We start from the raw sequence: 12,089 nt of genomic DNA, 5'->3' as shown, positions 1-12,089 counted from the left end.
AGTCAATTTTTACTTCTTGTTCTTCATCTTCTCTGTTTACTCCACGTACAGAGGTAATTCCCTTTCCTGTACGTATTTTACTTTTTATTTTCGCTGCTTTACCAATTTTGAATTCCTCAACAATGTCATCATCAGTATCGTCATCCTCGCTTCTATTATTATCCTCTTCACGGTCTTTTTCTGCAGATGTTTGGGAAACCGTTGCAGTTGCTGCCGCTGCTGCTGCAGTACGACGTTTTGGACCCTCAAGTATTCCAATTAATGGCTTTATGATGCGTGTATACTTATATCCTTTGTTTGCATTTACAGGCTTGAAGGCGAGGTATTGTTGTCTGAAGGCATTGGTTGCCTTCAGAATTTTTGCATAATTTTGAAGATCACGGCTCGTGTAATTCTTAGGCTTGATTTTGAACAATAAACTGTATAGCCCTCTAGTTCCAGGATATCTTACGTTGTGTATTATTAAGTCATTTTCATCAACTTCCACTGGTGAGTTTACAATCATCCATTCACTTTATAATGGATCAAATCTTACGCCGTACACGGTGTCGCGCGTTTTGTCTATCGGTTTATTAAAGTACGAAGCCGCCAGTTGACCAGCTGCATTTTCTGCTATACACAACTCTTGTATTTTTCTGCTACTTTTCATTTTTTTCTTTTTCTCCACATCATCATCATCGTCATCATATTTTTCATTAATGTCACAGCCGTTGATTTTGTCTTGACATCTAGCTGCAGAATTGCTATTGTTTTCTCTCGCCGGAAATCGGTGAATCAGTTCCTTTAGTGGTTGTGAAATGGGCTTAAATGTCTTTTCCAGCACAGATTTTGTTTCAGTTTCTCTTTTATGTAGGGATAGCATCTTTCTTCGGATATTCTGTCTAGCTTTAGCGATCTGTTTTTTAATATTAATGTTTGGTTTAATCGAATCGTGCAGCATGTTTATAGCTCAAAACTGCGCACTCGCTATCTGAACTAAATTTACGTAGACATCTCAATTTATAACAGTAATTTCTTCACTTAGAGGTTTCAAAGTATGTGTTTATCACACGCTGCCTATGCGCATCGTCGAGGATTGGTGATATAATTTTACACATTTGTTCTATACGTTGCTTGAATCGAAGACTGTCAATGGCGGCACGTTGCCAGCAAAGTCCTATGCGAGCCTCTCTGTATACCGAAAAATCCCAGTCATTTAAAATGTGCACTGAGGTACATGCTTCATTTGGAAAGTGCACTTCCTTTTTTCTCACCTTCTCCATTTCCTATATAGGTCTTTAATGTTGGCGTGAAAGATGTGCACTCATTGACGTCTGTTAGGAAATTGAGGAACATGATGATAATTGCTAGTGCTTTGTAGTACGCAACTGCTCAGATAAATTACACTTTAATTTACAACCCGATATTCAAATTCAGCATGAAGTGGACGATTTCCAAGTGTTAAATGCGAGGCTTTATGAAACTTGAATCTGTCTCCTTTACGTACGTCAATCTCCGTATTCATGAAAAGTTGGTAACTGTTTTCATTCAATTCAAAGGTAATTGTTTCAATATCAGGCATAATAGAGCGTAAAATAACTTTACCAGTGTAAGGTAATACATACTCATACTGACCATTGTGTAAAAGGTAAGCTGATTCATTGGGATCTCCTGAAGGGATGCTGTCAATTCTAAAAATGATGGAACACATTCGATTTTTTTCAATGTAACCTTTTGTTGCAACATCCGAGTCTAAAATTGGCTCGCGCACATTCGTGATGCGTTTATTTTGCACGTCTAAAACTCGTTCTGTTACACTCATTAAGTCTAAAAAGTTTTCAACTCCTGCATTCATAGATGTACGTAAAGAGTTTTTTAGCTCTCTGAAGTCGTTAAGCTGATTTTGCAGCTTTTGGAACAACAGATCGACATACGATTTACTTACTACATCACTTGCCCTCGGCTTTGTCTTCTCAGCAGAATCAACTCTGTCTTTCACACGTTTCACAGAATTTTCGATTCTTCTACGGATGTCGTCTACGTATTTTTTCGTTGCTGCATCATCATCAGTTCGCGGATCAGCTAAGTTAGTGATGGTTTTGCGGTGCTTGACCGTAAGTGAGCTCTCACTTACATCGAATGCGTTCAGTTTTTCCACCGCATTATCCACATAAACTTTCGTGCATGCATCATGATCTTCAGCAGGATCATGTAATCCACTTAAACGCTTATTATTAAAATAAATTGCTGCACTTGTAGTGTATATGGAGGAAAAGAAAGCTGTTATCTGCGGCAAAAATTTCGTTATTAAAGAGCTCGAGGAGGCAGCATCAGTATTAGAGTTTGTTGCATCATTTACTCTTTTTCGCGGTGTCGAGTCTCCGGCAGAAGAAGAAGAAGAAGAAGAAGAAGAAGAGGTGATACTCACTTGTTTCTCAAATAGCTGATTTACTTTATCGATAAGATTTGTAATAATGTTCGAGTATGACTGGAATTTCGAATCCACATATTTTTTATTAGCAACATCGTTATTGTATTGAGGATCTAGTACGAGCCATAGAGTATTGCTACTGCTGTTATTCGAAGATGTTGCCTGTGCAGAAGCCATGATGGTAATAATCTGTATTGGTCAAGCTGTTGCTTTAAATACAGATATAATTATCAAAGTTTATACGATAACGACCATTATTTAATTCATCATCTTTGCTAATAACAAGAAAATCGTAGGCATTCCCATTCCATGCTCGTTTACACATTTCGAGAAATTCATTGAATGTCATGTCAGGATTAACATGATCACTGAAGCCATGTTTTAAATTACGCTCATCTTGCTTAAAGAGAACAATAACGTTAGCATTGTCTCTGATTAACTGTTTAGGAATTTTGCTATATGTCTGACACAAATAGATACTGTCTACACCGTAATGCCGACCCATCGAAAAGTAAGCTTTCATGTGATCTTGTTTGTCGCAGGCAATGTCGTCGAAAATAAAAACTGAAAGTGGTCGGGCTTGATCTGGTGGTATTACATCTTCTTTACCGGAAAATGTAAAGTAGCCAATATCATGCAGGTTTTTAAAAATTTGTTCCAAATATTTATATTTGTATTGTTGCAGCGATTTGGAAAATACGTAGACATTCTTAAATTTGAGACCATTTTCATGAATTAGAAGATTAACAATCAAATTTGTTTTTCCACAATTGGAAGGACCTGCAATAATACACCTAATCATATCAGGAAATAGATCACCATGCCTACGATCTTGCCTTTGCAGTTCATTTCTGTGTTCAGCAATAGGTCTAATAGGAAGTTGAAGTGCATGTTTCCTGAATTGCATCTTTAAGTACACTAAGGACTCTACGTATCTTACAATTAATATTATAATAAAGCACTCTAGGTGGCAAAGTTAGCACTTGGGCAATGATCATGATTATGAAAAAAAAAATTGTCAGATGTGGGATTCGAACCCACACTCCCCCACACGATATTAAATCTAGCGCCTTAACCACTCGGCCAATCTGACAGATTTGTAACAAGCGCCACCATTTTCTTTTTTTTTTTTTTTTTTTTGGAGAAAACAATTCCTATCTTACAAATACTGTTATAATAGAGCATTCTGGGTGTCAAAAAGACCAGTCGTTAGTTAACACTCAAGCTATGAAGAAGCATCGCGACAACAACAACAAGCAAAATAAGTTGAGAAAGGGGAAGAATAAGAGAGGGACAAAAAAAACATGGTGGTTCCCTACTTAACCGCATGATTAATAAACTACCTGTTGAACTTCACATACCTGGCTACTCCTACTGTGGTCCTGGCACAAAGTTAGAGGAAAGACTCAAAAGAGGTGATGTCGGTATCAATCCACTAGATGAGGCCTGTAAAGAACATGACATAGCTTATGCAACTCATCCAGACAGTTTGCCTGACAGACATCAAGCAGATAGAATTCTGGCTAGAAAAGCGTGGAGTAGAGTAAAAGCAAAAGACGCTAATTTGAAGGAAAAGTTAGCTGCGCTGGCAGTAACTGGAGCAATGAAAGCTAAAGTTAAAATGGGTATGGGTTTGAATAAGAAGAAGAAGAAGAAGAAGAAGAAGAAAAGTTCTGGACGAAAGAAAGGTGGTAATATACTGAACAAAGTAATTAAAAAAGTTCGAAGTGGACTTAAGTACTTGAAGCCTGGTGCTAATCTGATGACAGTTGTGAAAGTGGCTCGTAAAATCGCATCACAGGTTGCTCCGACGAAAGCTGTGGGGAAATTATTAGACAGAGAACGTATAATACCTGTGCCCAAAACAGGTGGAATAATACCTCTAATTCCAATATTTGCTGCTTTATCAGCACTTGGAGGATTAGCCGGAGGTGCTGCTGGAATTGCTAAAGCTGTTAATGATGCGAAAAGTGCTCGAAAGGAGTTAGCTGAAATGCAGAGGCATCATCGTGTACTTGAAGCAATTGCTTTGCGTGATGGAAAAGGGCTGTACTTGGGTCCATACAGGAAAAACGGATTCGGTCTGTATCTGGCCGGTATAAATGGAACAAGGAATAATAAAAAAAAAAGTTCTCCATGAACAGTCTTCCTACAAGACCTCTTACCAACATTGACTTAGAACACTATGCTAAAAAGCTGCAGATAGCACACTTTCGAGGTGTCTTTATGAGAGATACTTTACCTTCAAGACCTAACACTTGTGAGTGTGCAATTATTAATCTCAATACTGAAGAGGAACCAGGTTCACACTGGGTAGCTTACAGAAAGGAAGGCAAAATTGTCTACTATTTCGACAGCTTTGGAAATTTACCACCTCCTCCAGAAATAGTAAGGTATCTGAAAAACTGTACGATAAAATATAACTACAATACATTTCAGTCACTTAACAGCCAGAGATGTGGTCATTTATGTTTAATGTTTCTGAATTCAATATAAAACAGACAGTCTTGTAGGGTATAGTTGTAGTCTAACAATGGACATTGAACATGGCATAACGTTAAGTCTGACGGGTAAAGAATCACTTCTAACTGCTGTCTTCAATCCTGCATTGAATTTATCCTCACATGTTTACGAAATTGCTCTGCTAAACCTTTTTACATATAATTCCATTCCCAATATTACATCGTTAAATAATAATCTCTACTTCTACAACTATTTGAATGATGTAGAAATTTTGGATAAAGTTAGTCTGAAACATGGAACATATGAACTGCACGACATTTTTTCAGCATTATTGAAAGAAATTGAAGCATACAACTTGAAGGTTAGCAGTGATAACTCGATAAATAAGAAAAAGCATGACTTGCAATTAAATATTACCTTCAATAAAACACTGAATCGATGTCAGATTAGGAGTAATCTTACTATAGATTTTAATCTCCCAGACAACATAGGTTCAGTTTTAGGGTTTGCAAAAACTGTAGTGGATAAAAAAGTCTTGAAGACTGCCGAATATTCAGTTAACATTCAAAGCGTTAATGTCTTGTGTGTTGACTGTAACATCTCAGGAGGTTCATTTCACAATGGGGAACCTACACATACATTGCATCAGTTCTGGCCTGCTGTACCACCAGGATATAAGATTGTGGAAACACCGAATTCACCCATTTATATGCCAGTAGTTGCAAGATACGTTTCAGAATTAAGTGTGTCAATTAGAGATCAAGAGGGAAATCTTGTTCATTTTGACGGGGAAGAGATAACTGTGCGATTACATTTGAGGAAAATACGGTAATGGGTATCGTATACAAACAGAATGCCTGCATAAGCAAGGACACAAGATACCTTGACAATGAGAGCAATAATGACAAGGAGGAGGAGGAGAAGAAGAAGAAGAAGAGGAAAAGAAAAGCAAAGAAGAGAAAAGTCAAAAATGTTTTAACTCCACACAACAGAGAAATTCTGTCGTCACTGGGATACAGAGTGCTATAAATACTGATACCTTCATCTGCAAACTCTCATTCGAGTCGTCCGACTTTCAGTGATCAAACAGGAGGAGGAGGAGGAGGAGGAAGCTAAGGAAAAAGAAATGTTGAATGTAAGAGAAAAAATTCTCGTCGACGACTCGGTTAGTCGCCTTCAGTATCATAAGTATAAACCTTTTGGTCAACCGGCTTTTGCTCAGAACGATTCCATATCAATTGTTATACAAAATGAAAACACTTACCTGCTTCCTTCCGAGAGTCTGCTGTATATAGAAGGACGACTTGTCAATGCAGAGGGAAAGGAAAAGCTACTGATATTGAGTTAACAAAAAACTGTGCACTTCATCTGTTTTCGGATATTCAGTACCGTCTCAATAACCAAATTATCGATCATGTACGTAATCCAGGAATTGCAACATTAATGAAAGGATATGCTTCTTTTACACCAGGTGACGCAAATGCATTACAAAATGCCGGATGGGGGGCAAGAGGCGAATTGAAAGAGTTAGTCGACGATGATGATGGTCGTTTTAATTTTTGCATTCCGCTTAAAATGATCATAGGATTTGCAGAGGATTACAAAAAGATTATTTTAAATGCTCGCCATGAACTGATACTGATTCGTAGCAGGCAAGATATTAACTGTATTGTCTCAGATAAAGCAGATACTAAAACGCCGCAGTTTTCATGGCACTAGTAGAAAAAAACTGAGCACAACACATACATAGCAATGAAACATTTACAAAACAAACATAAACACAAGATAATGAAACTAACAGTAAAAAAGACGCAAAAATACATTTACATTTTAAATGTGAAACCACATGAACACCAATACTCATTCCATCCACGCTTAGTTAACCTAACAGAGACAGAACTACACGAAAACGAAAAAATGCTCTTGGAAAAAGGTTTGAAACACTGCACCAATAGCAAGGTGAACAATCAATACATAGAAAATCTCATAGTAGAAACCGAACACATCCTTACACGTGAAGAACAACAAAATAATTGTGAAATAAACATAGGACTGACAAGAGAACTAGTAAAAGAAGAAATAAAAGGCATAATAAAACAAACACAGCAGACACACAATAAGAACAACCAAACAGAAGCAGCTACTATGAAAATGTTAAAACAAAAGTTAACAAACAACAACGTATTAATAACAAGAGCAGACAAGGGAAATGTAACAGTACTCATGGATAAAGAGCAATACATCACAAAAACCAAGGAATACATAAACACCAACGCAATACAAAAACTGAAGTCAGATCCAACTACACGATTCCAGGCAAATGTGAAACGAACACTGAAAAACATTGAACACACACTCACAGACAAACAAAAATACTACTTAACACAGAAAAACCCACAAGCACCAACACTCCGCAGTCAACCGAAAGTACATAAAGACGGAATGCCAATGAGACCTGTTATCAACTTCAAGAAAGCCCCAACATACCGCATAGCCAAACACCTCCAAAAGTTAGTTACAAAACACTATAAAGTAGAAAACAACAGAACAGTGATAAACACAGGAAACCTAATAGAAAATATACAGAACATACAGGTACCACACACAGCATCACTGATTTCATTTGATATAGAAAATATGTATACCTCCATCCCTATCACAGAAACAATAGAAATCATAGAACAAAATCTCTCATCCCACAGCAACCTCACCACAGACGCAATAAAAGAAATAACAGATATGCTCAGACTGACAACTGAACAAAACTACTTTCAGTTTGAGGAAGAATATTATCTACAAACTGATGGACTGCCCATGGGATCCCCAATATCAGGAACACTAGCAAACATTTTCATCAGTCACCTTGAAAATCAGATATTTGATAAGATAACCACAAATGAAAGTTTCAAAATCATATATTGGTACAGATACGTGGATGACATTATTTGTTTGGTAGACGAGCCAAGTGAAAAAATAGATGAACTCCATTCAGAAATAAACAAAGCTCATAAGAACATAAAATTCACACTTGAAAAAGAAAAAGAAAATCAAATAAATTTTCTTGACATTACAATTAAAAAAGAAAATGGAAAACATACATTTAACATCTTTAGAAAACCAACAGCCACGGACACAATAATACATTCCACATCCAACCACCCCCAAAACCAGAAATTTGCAGCACTAAGACACATGTTACATAGATTAAACAGAATCCCACTCAGTAAGAGAAACTATGAACAAGAAATGAACACGATCATACAAATAGCTAGGAACAACGGGTATGACACACATGTGGTACACAGGCTAAATCAAAAAATAAAAACACAAATAAAAAACAAACACAACATTTCCACAATACAAAAGAACTCACAAGCTGAAAACTTACAAACACACTCAACAAACACACACAATGACAACACCACACAGAAAAGAACCAGATGGTACACCATGACCTACACACATAAACTAACACACAGAGTTGCAAACATCCTAAAGAGACAGGGCTTCAAAATAGCATATAAGCCTGGGCAAACCCTTCAATCACAACTAAGCCAGCCAGCTACCAAGAGGGACAAATTCCAACAATCAGGAATATATAAACTTGAATGTCAAAGTTGTGATGCAGTATACATAGGCATGACATGCAGGAATTTTGAAACAAGATACAAAGAACATATCAGATGTTGGAAGTATGAAACAAACCATTCCACATTTGCAGAGCATTTAAAACACTACAACCATCATCCTACAAACATGGAACAAGAAATGAAAATAATGAGAATAAGCAACCATGACAAACATCTTATACAAATGCAAGAAAACTTCCACATCCAGAAAGCCATAGCAGAAAACAAACATGTGATAAATGAACAAACACACATCAGCACAGGCTCCTTACTACACTTAATAAAGGAAATGATAACATAAAAAAAGTATATAACACCAAAATACACACACACACACACACACATACACAGCCCCCCCACCCCTCCAAAAAAAAAAAAAAAAAAATGAATAACACCAAAATACAGACAGACGCACATACACAGCACAAAAAAAAAAATATATATATATATATATATCACACCAAATCACACACACACACACACACACACAGGACATAAACAAAAATAAATAATTAAATATAATAAAATAAAATAATATAACATCAAAAAATACACACACACACACACACACACACACACACACACACACACACACACACACACACACACACACACATACACAAGCGCACACACAAATGCATACACGAACAGACCACAGATACTTCGATAGTTACACTCATAAGTTTGGCAGTAATATTCGATCTTTGGCAAAAACATTTGACAGTCGGCAACAGAAACCAAAACATTGCATTAATAAAAGCGTTCAGTGCATAGTGCTGTGGAATGCAGAAAAAACAGCAAATTGGCGCTCATAGGAAGACGAACAAGACCAAAAATGCAACAGGAGCGTAATATGTAGAAACTGTCTACACAAGCTGTAAGTACAGTTCAAAACATTACTAGTTAATAGGAAATACCAACCACCAGAACTGTTTATAACCTATAGGCACAGTATCAAAAATGTAAATAAAATAGCTAACATATGTACATATTACAGGCCACTGATGATGCCTTGCAGAAAATAAAGGCGAAACGCGTATGGCACTAAAATTGTGTTTTATTCAGTTGCTGTCAGACGGTCCATAAGTGAAAATCATCAACATACCGTAGTATTACGCGCAACTGAGGAGGACAGGACCAAAAAATTGAAGTGTTGGAAAAAGTTCACTGGGAAATGCCGCATGTTCAGGTGTCTGAAAAGCAACAAATATCACTGTGGAATATCTTAAAAAATGATATCACTTTGACTCTACCTTTTCGTCACTGGGATTTGGTTGAAAGCATTGCGCCAGAAATTAACTCATGGACATGGCAAATTAAATTTAATACAGCTCTTGAAACAGCAAGGTATGTAATATTGGCTTTTCAGTCAAACAGAAATTTGATTACTGCTGACTCTAGTGTATTCGACAAAATAAACATATCAAACTTGAAGGTGTATTTAAATTCTTCTAAATTCCCAGAGGAGAATTTTGCTGTTGATTTTGACATGAAGAATACTGCACAGGCGTTTGAAATGTATGCCAATTTTCAATCGCTGTATTATGGAGATAGCAGTGTAAGAAGAGGTAACCCGCTCATGAACCGTACTGAATTTCAGAACTGTCCTATATTTTTCATTGATTGTTCTCATCAAGACGAAACACTGAAATCTTCGGTCGTTGACATGAAGATTGAAATAGAAACAAAAGAAGCATTTGCGTAAAATACAATAGCTCACTGCCTGGTCATTCACGATTCAGTGATTGAAATGACTCCATCAACCAATCAAGTCACAAAGTGTACGCGGATATAGAATGGGAGGGGAAAAGACATGGGAAGCTGAAAAGAAAAAAAAAAGAAACAGATGTCGTGTAAGGAGGATTTGTTCCCCGTCCAGCCAATCAGGTCACATAAGGCATACTCAGAGATATATATATAAGAGGGGGGAAAAAAAAGTGCAAGCATCTGATCATTGTCGTCCTGTTTGCTCCCCCCACACCAGTAGCTTGTGAGAAGGAAATATGAACAAAGTTATAATAATTACCGCTAAGTCCGAGAATCATCCAGTGATAGTGTTAGTGACTAATTTAAGTGAAGGTTGTGAATGTGTACTGCAAGTTCATAACATGGAGGCCTCTTTCAGTGCACTGAATTGTTCACTCGATTCATTGCTAAAAGAGAACAGTGACTGTAAAACATTAGTGTATTCAAAAAATCTGCTCTGTCCACTCGTCCTAAATATTCTAGAACAAATTATTATTATTCATAAAGATGTTGAAATGCTACGATTGGAAGATTATGGATTGGACTGTGCTAATAAGAAAGAGAAAGGTGCTGCTGCTGCTGCTGATGCTGCTGCTTCTGTTGCTGATGATGATGATGGTTACTTCTTGTTCGAGTGGATTAAATCGAAAAATGTTTGTAAACTGCCCTCTCGAATTTATAGGAAACTTACTGTGCAACAGTGTCGAAATCTAAATGCAATTGATTATTACTTATTTCCTAAACAGTTGTTACCCTCTTTATGTGATCTTTCTCATATATTTCACAGTTTACCACAAGTGTTTCAAAATGATGCTCTTATTTCTAAGTATCAACATTGTTACAAGCATTATAATGTGAATGCACGTTGTCAAATTGATGGACCACCTCCTATTAAAAAGAATTGTAAAGAGTGCAGAAAGGAAATTTCGGATGAAATAAAATAACAATTATTGTATGTGTTTTTTTTTTTTAATTTCACTCAGTAAATAAAGAAAAAGTTACAATGAATATATAATGTTTTGTTATTTTCTGTATACAAATCAGTTACAAATTCACATGGAAGTTGTCTGAATGACAGTATTGCACACACACACACACACACACACAATAAAATTAGTCAGACGTTTGTCAAGTTTTCTTTGTTTTTCAGTTGGTAGTGACCCCACACTAAAGTATTTACCTTATCTGACAGTATAAAACGTTTATCATCATGTGCAGACAAACCAAGCTTTTGTTGTTTAACAGTTGATACCACATGAGACTTTGATTGAATAATATACTGTACAGAAGTTTTAACATCTAAATTCAACATACATTCTCGATAATCATCGATGCTCAATGCTTTAATAGATGACTGTTTTATACCTTTCGCTCTCTGCATTACACGTAGTGATTCGGTCTCTAGTGCATACATTTTAGCTCTCAGGCCTATGAACTCAGTAATAAGTTCACCGTTTAATTCATCTTTCAATAGTCCAACCTCCTTTTTATTCACAAGTGGAATGTTAAATCTGTTATTAATGGGAAAACCTGAAGTATCAAACCATTTTTGCACATCACTTTTGATATCCTCATAAATATTTTGAGTTTTAATATGGTAAATTAAACTATCGGTATCAGTGTAACACAGTTTTACATCTTTTACAGGGAACTTGTTCAGTATATACCCATAATGAAAGTCAACAAGACGCGTCTTTGAAATGTCTAAAATCGCCATACCTACAGATATAGGCTTGTCAAACACTACATTGAGTTTGTCTAATTCAATACCAACTAAATTCTCCTGAAATATAACGCTCCTTTTGAAATTTGGTTTTGCAATCATTGCAGATGCTCCATAT

At 36.4% G+C, this 12,089-nt stretch overlaps 2 protein-coding genes and 1 non-coding gene across 3 annotated transcripts; 1 reads left to right on the top strand and 2 right to left on the bottom strand.

The window, feature by feature from the left end:
- Positions 1-514: 514 nt before the first annotated feature.
- Positions 515-1,262, bottom strand: LOC126419640 (uncharacterized). The gene is made up of 2 exons (XM_050086828.1): positions 1,050-1,262; positions 515-895 (listed from the first exon to the last, which is right to left on the bottom strand). Exons 1-2 carry the CDS (start codon positions 1,260-1,262, stop codon positions 515-517), a joined length of 594 nt encoding a protein of 197 aa, XP_049942785.1.
- Positions 1,263-3,426: 2,164 nt separating this feature from the next.
- Trnal-uaa (transfer RNA leucine (anticodon UAA)) lies at positions 3,427-3,503 on the bottom strand. Its single transcript has one exon. It is a non-coding gene; the product is annotated as a tRNA-Leu (tRNA).
- Positions 3,504-9,676: 6,173 nt separating this feature from the next.
- LOC126419639 (uncharacterized) lies at positions 9,677-10,207 on the top strand. Its single transcript, XM_050086827.1, has one exon. The coding sequence runs from the start codon at positions 9,677-9,679 to the stop codon at positions 10,205-10,207; it is 531 nt and encodes a 176-aa protein (XP_049942784.1).
- Positions 10,208-12,089: the final 1,882 nt, after the last annotated feature.

Source organism: Schistocerca serialis, chromosome 9 (genome assembly GCF_023864345.2).
Source record: "Schistocerca serialis cubense isolate TAMUIC-IGC-003099 chromosome 9, iqSchSeri2.2, whole genome shotgun sequence".
Classification (NCBI taxonomy): domain Eukaryota; kingdom Metazoa; phylum Arthropoda; class Insecta; order Orthoptera; family Acrididae; genus Schistocerca; species Schistocerca serialis.
Note: the sequence above shows the minus strand (reverse complement) of the source record. Positions and strands in the feature narration are given on the sequence as shown.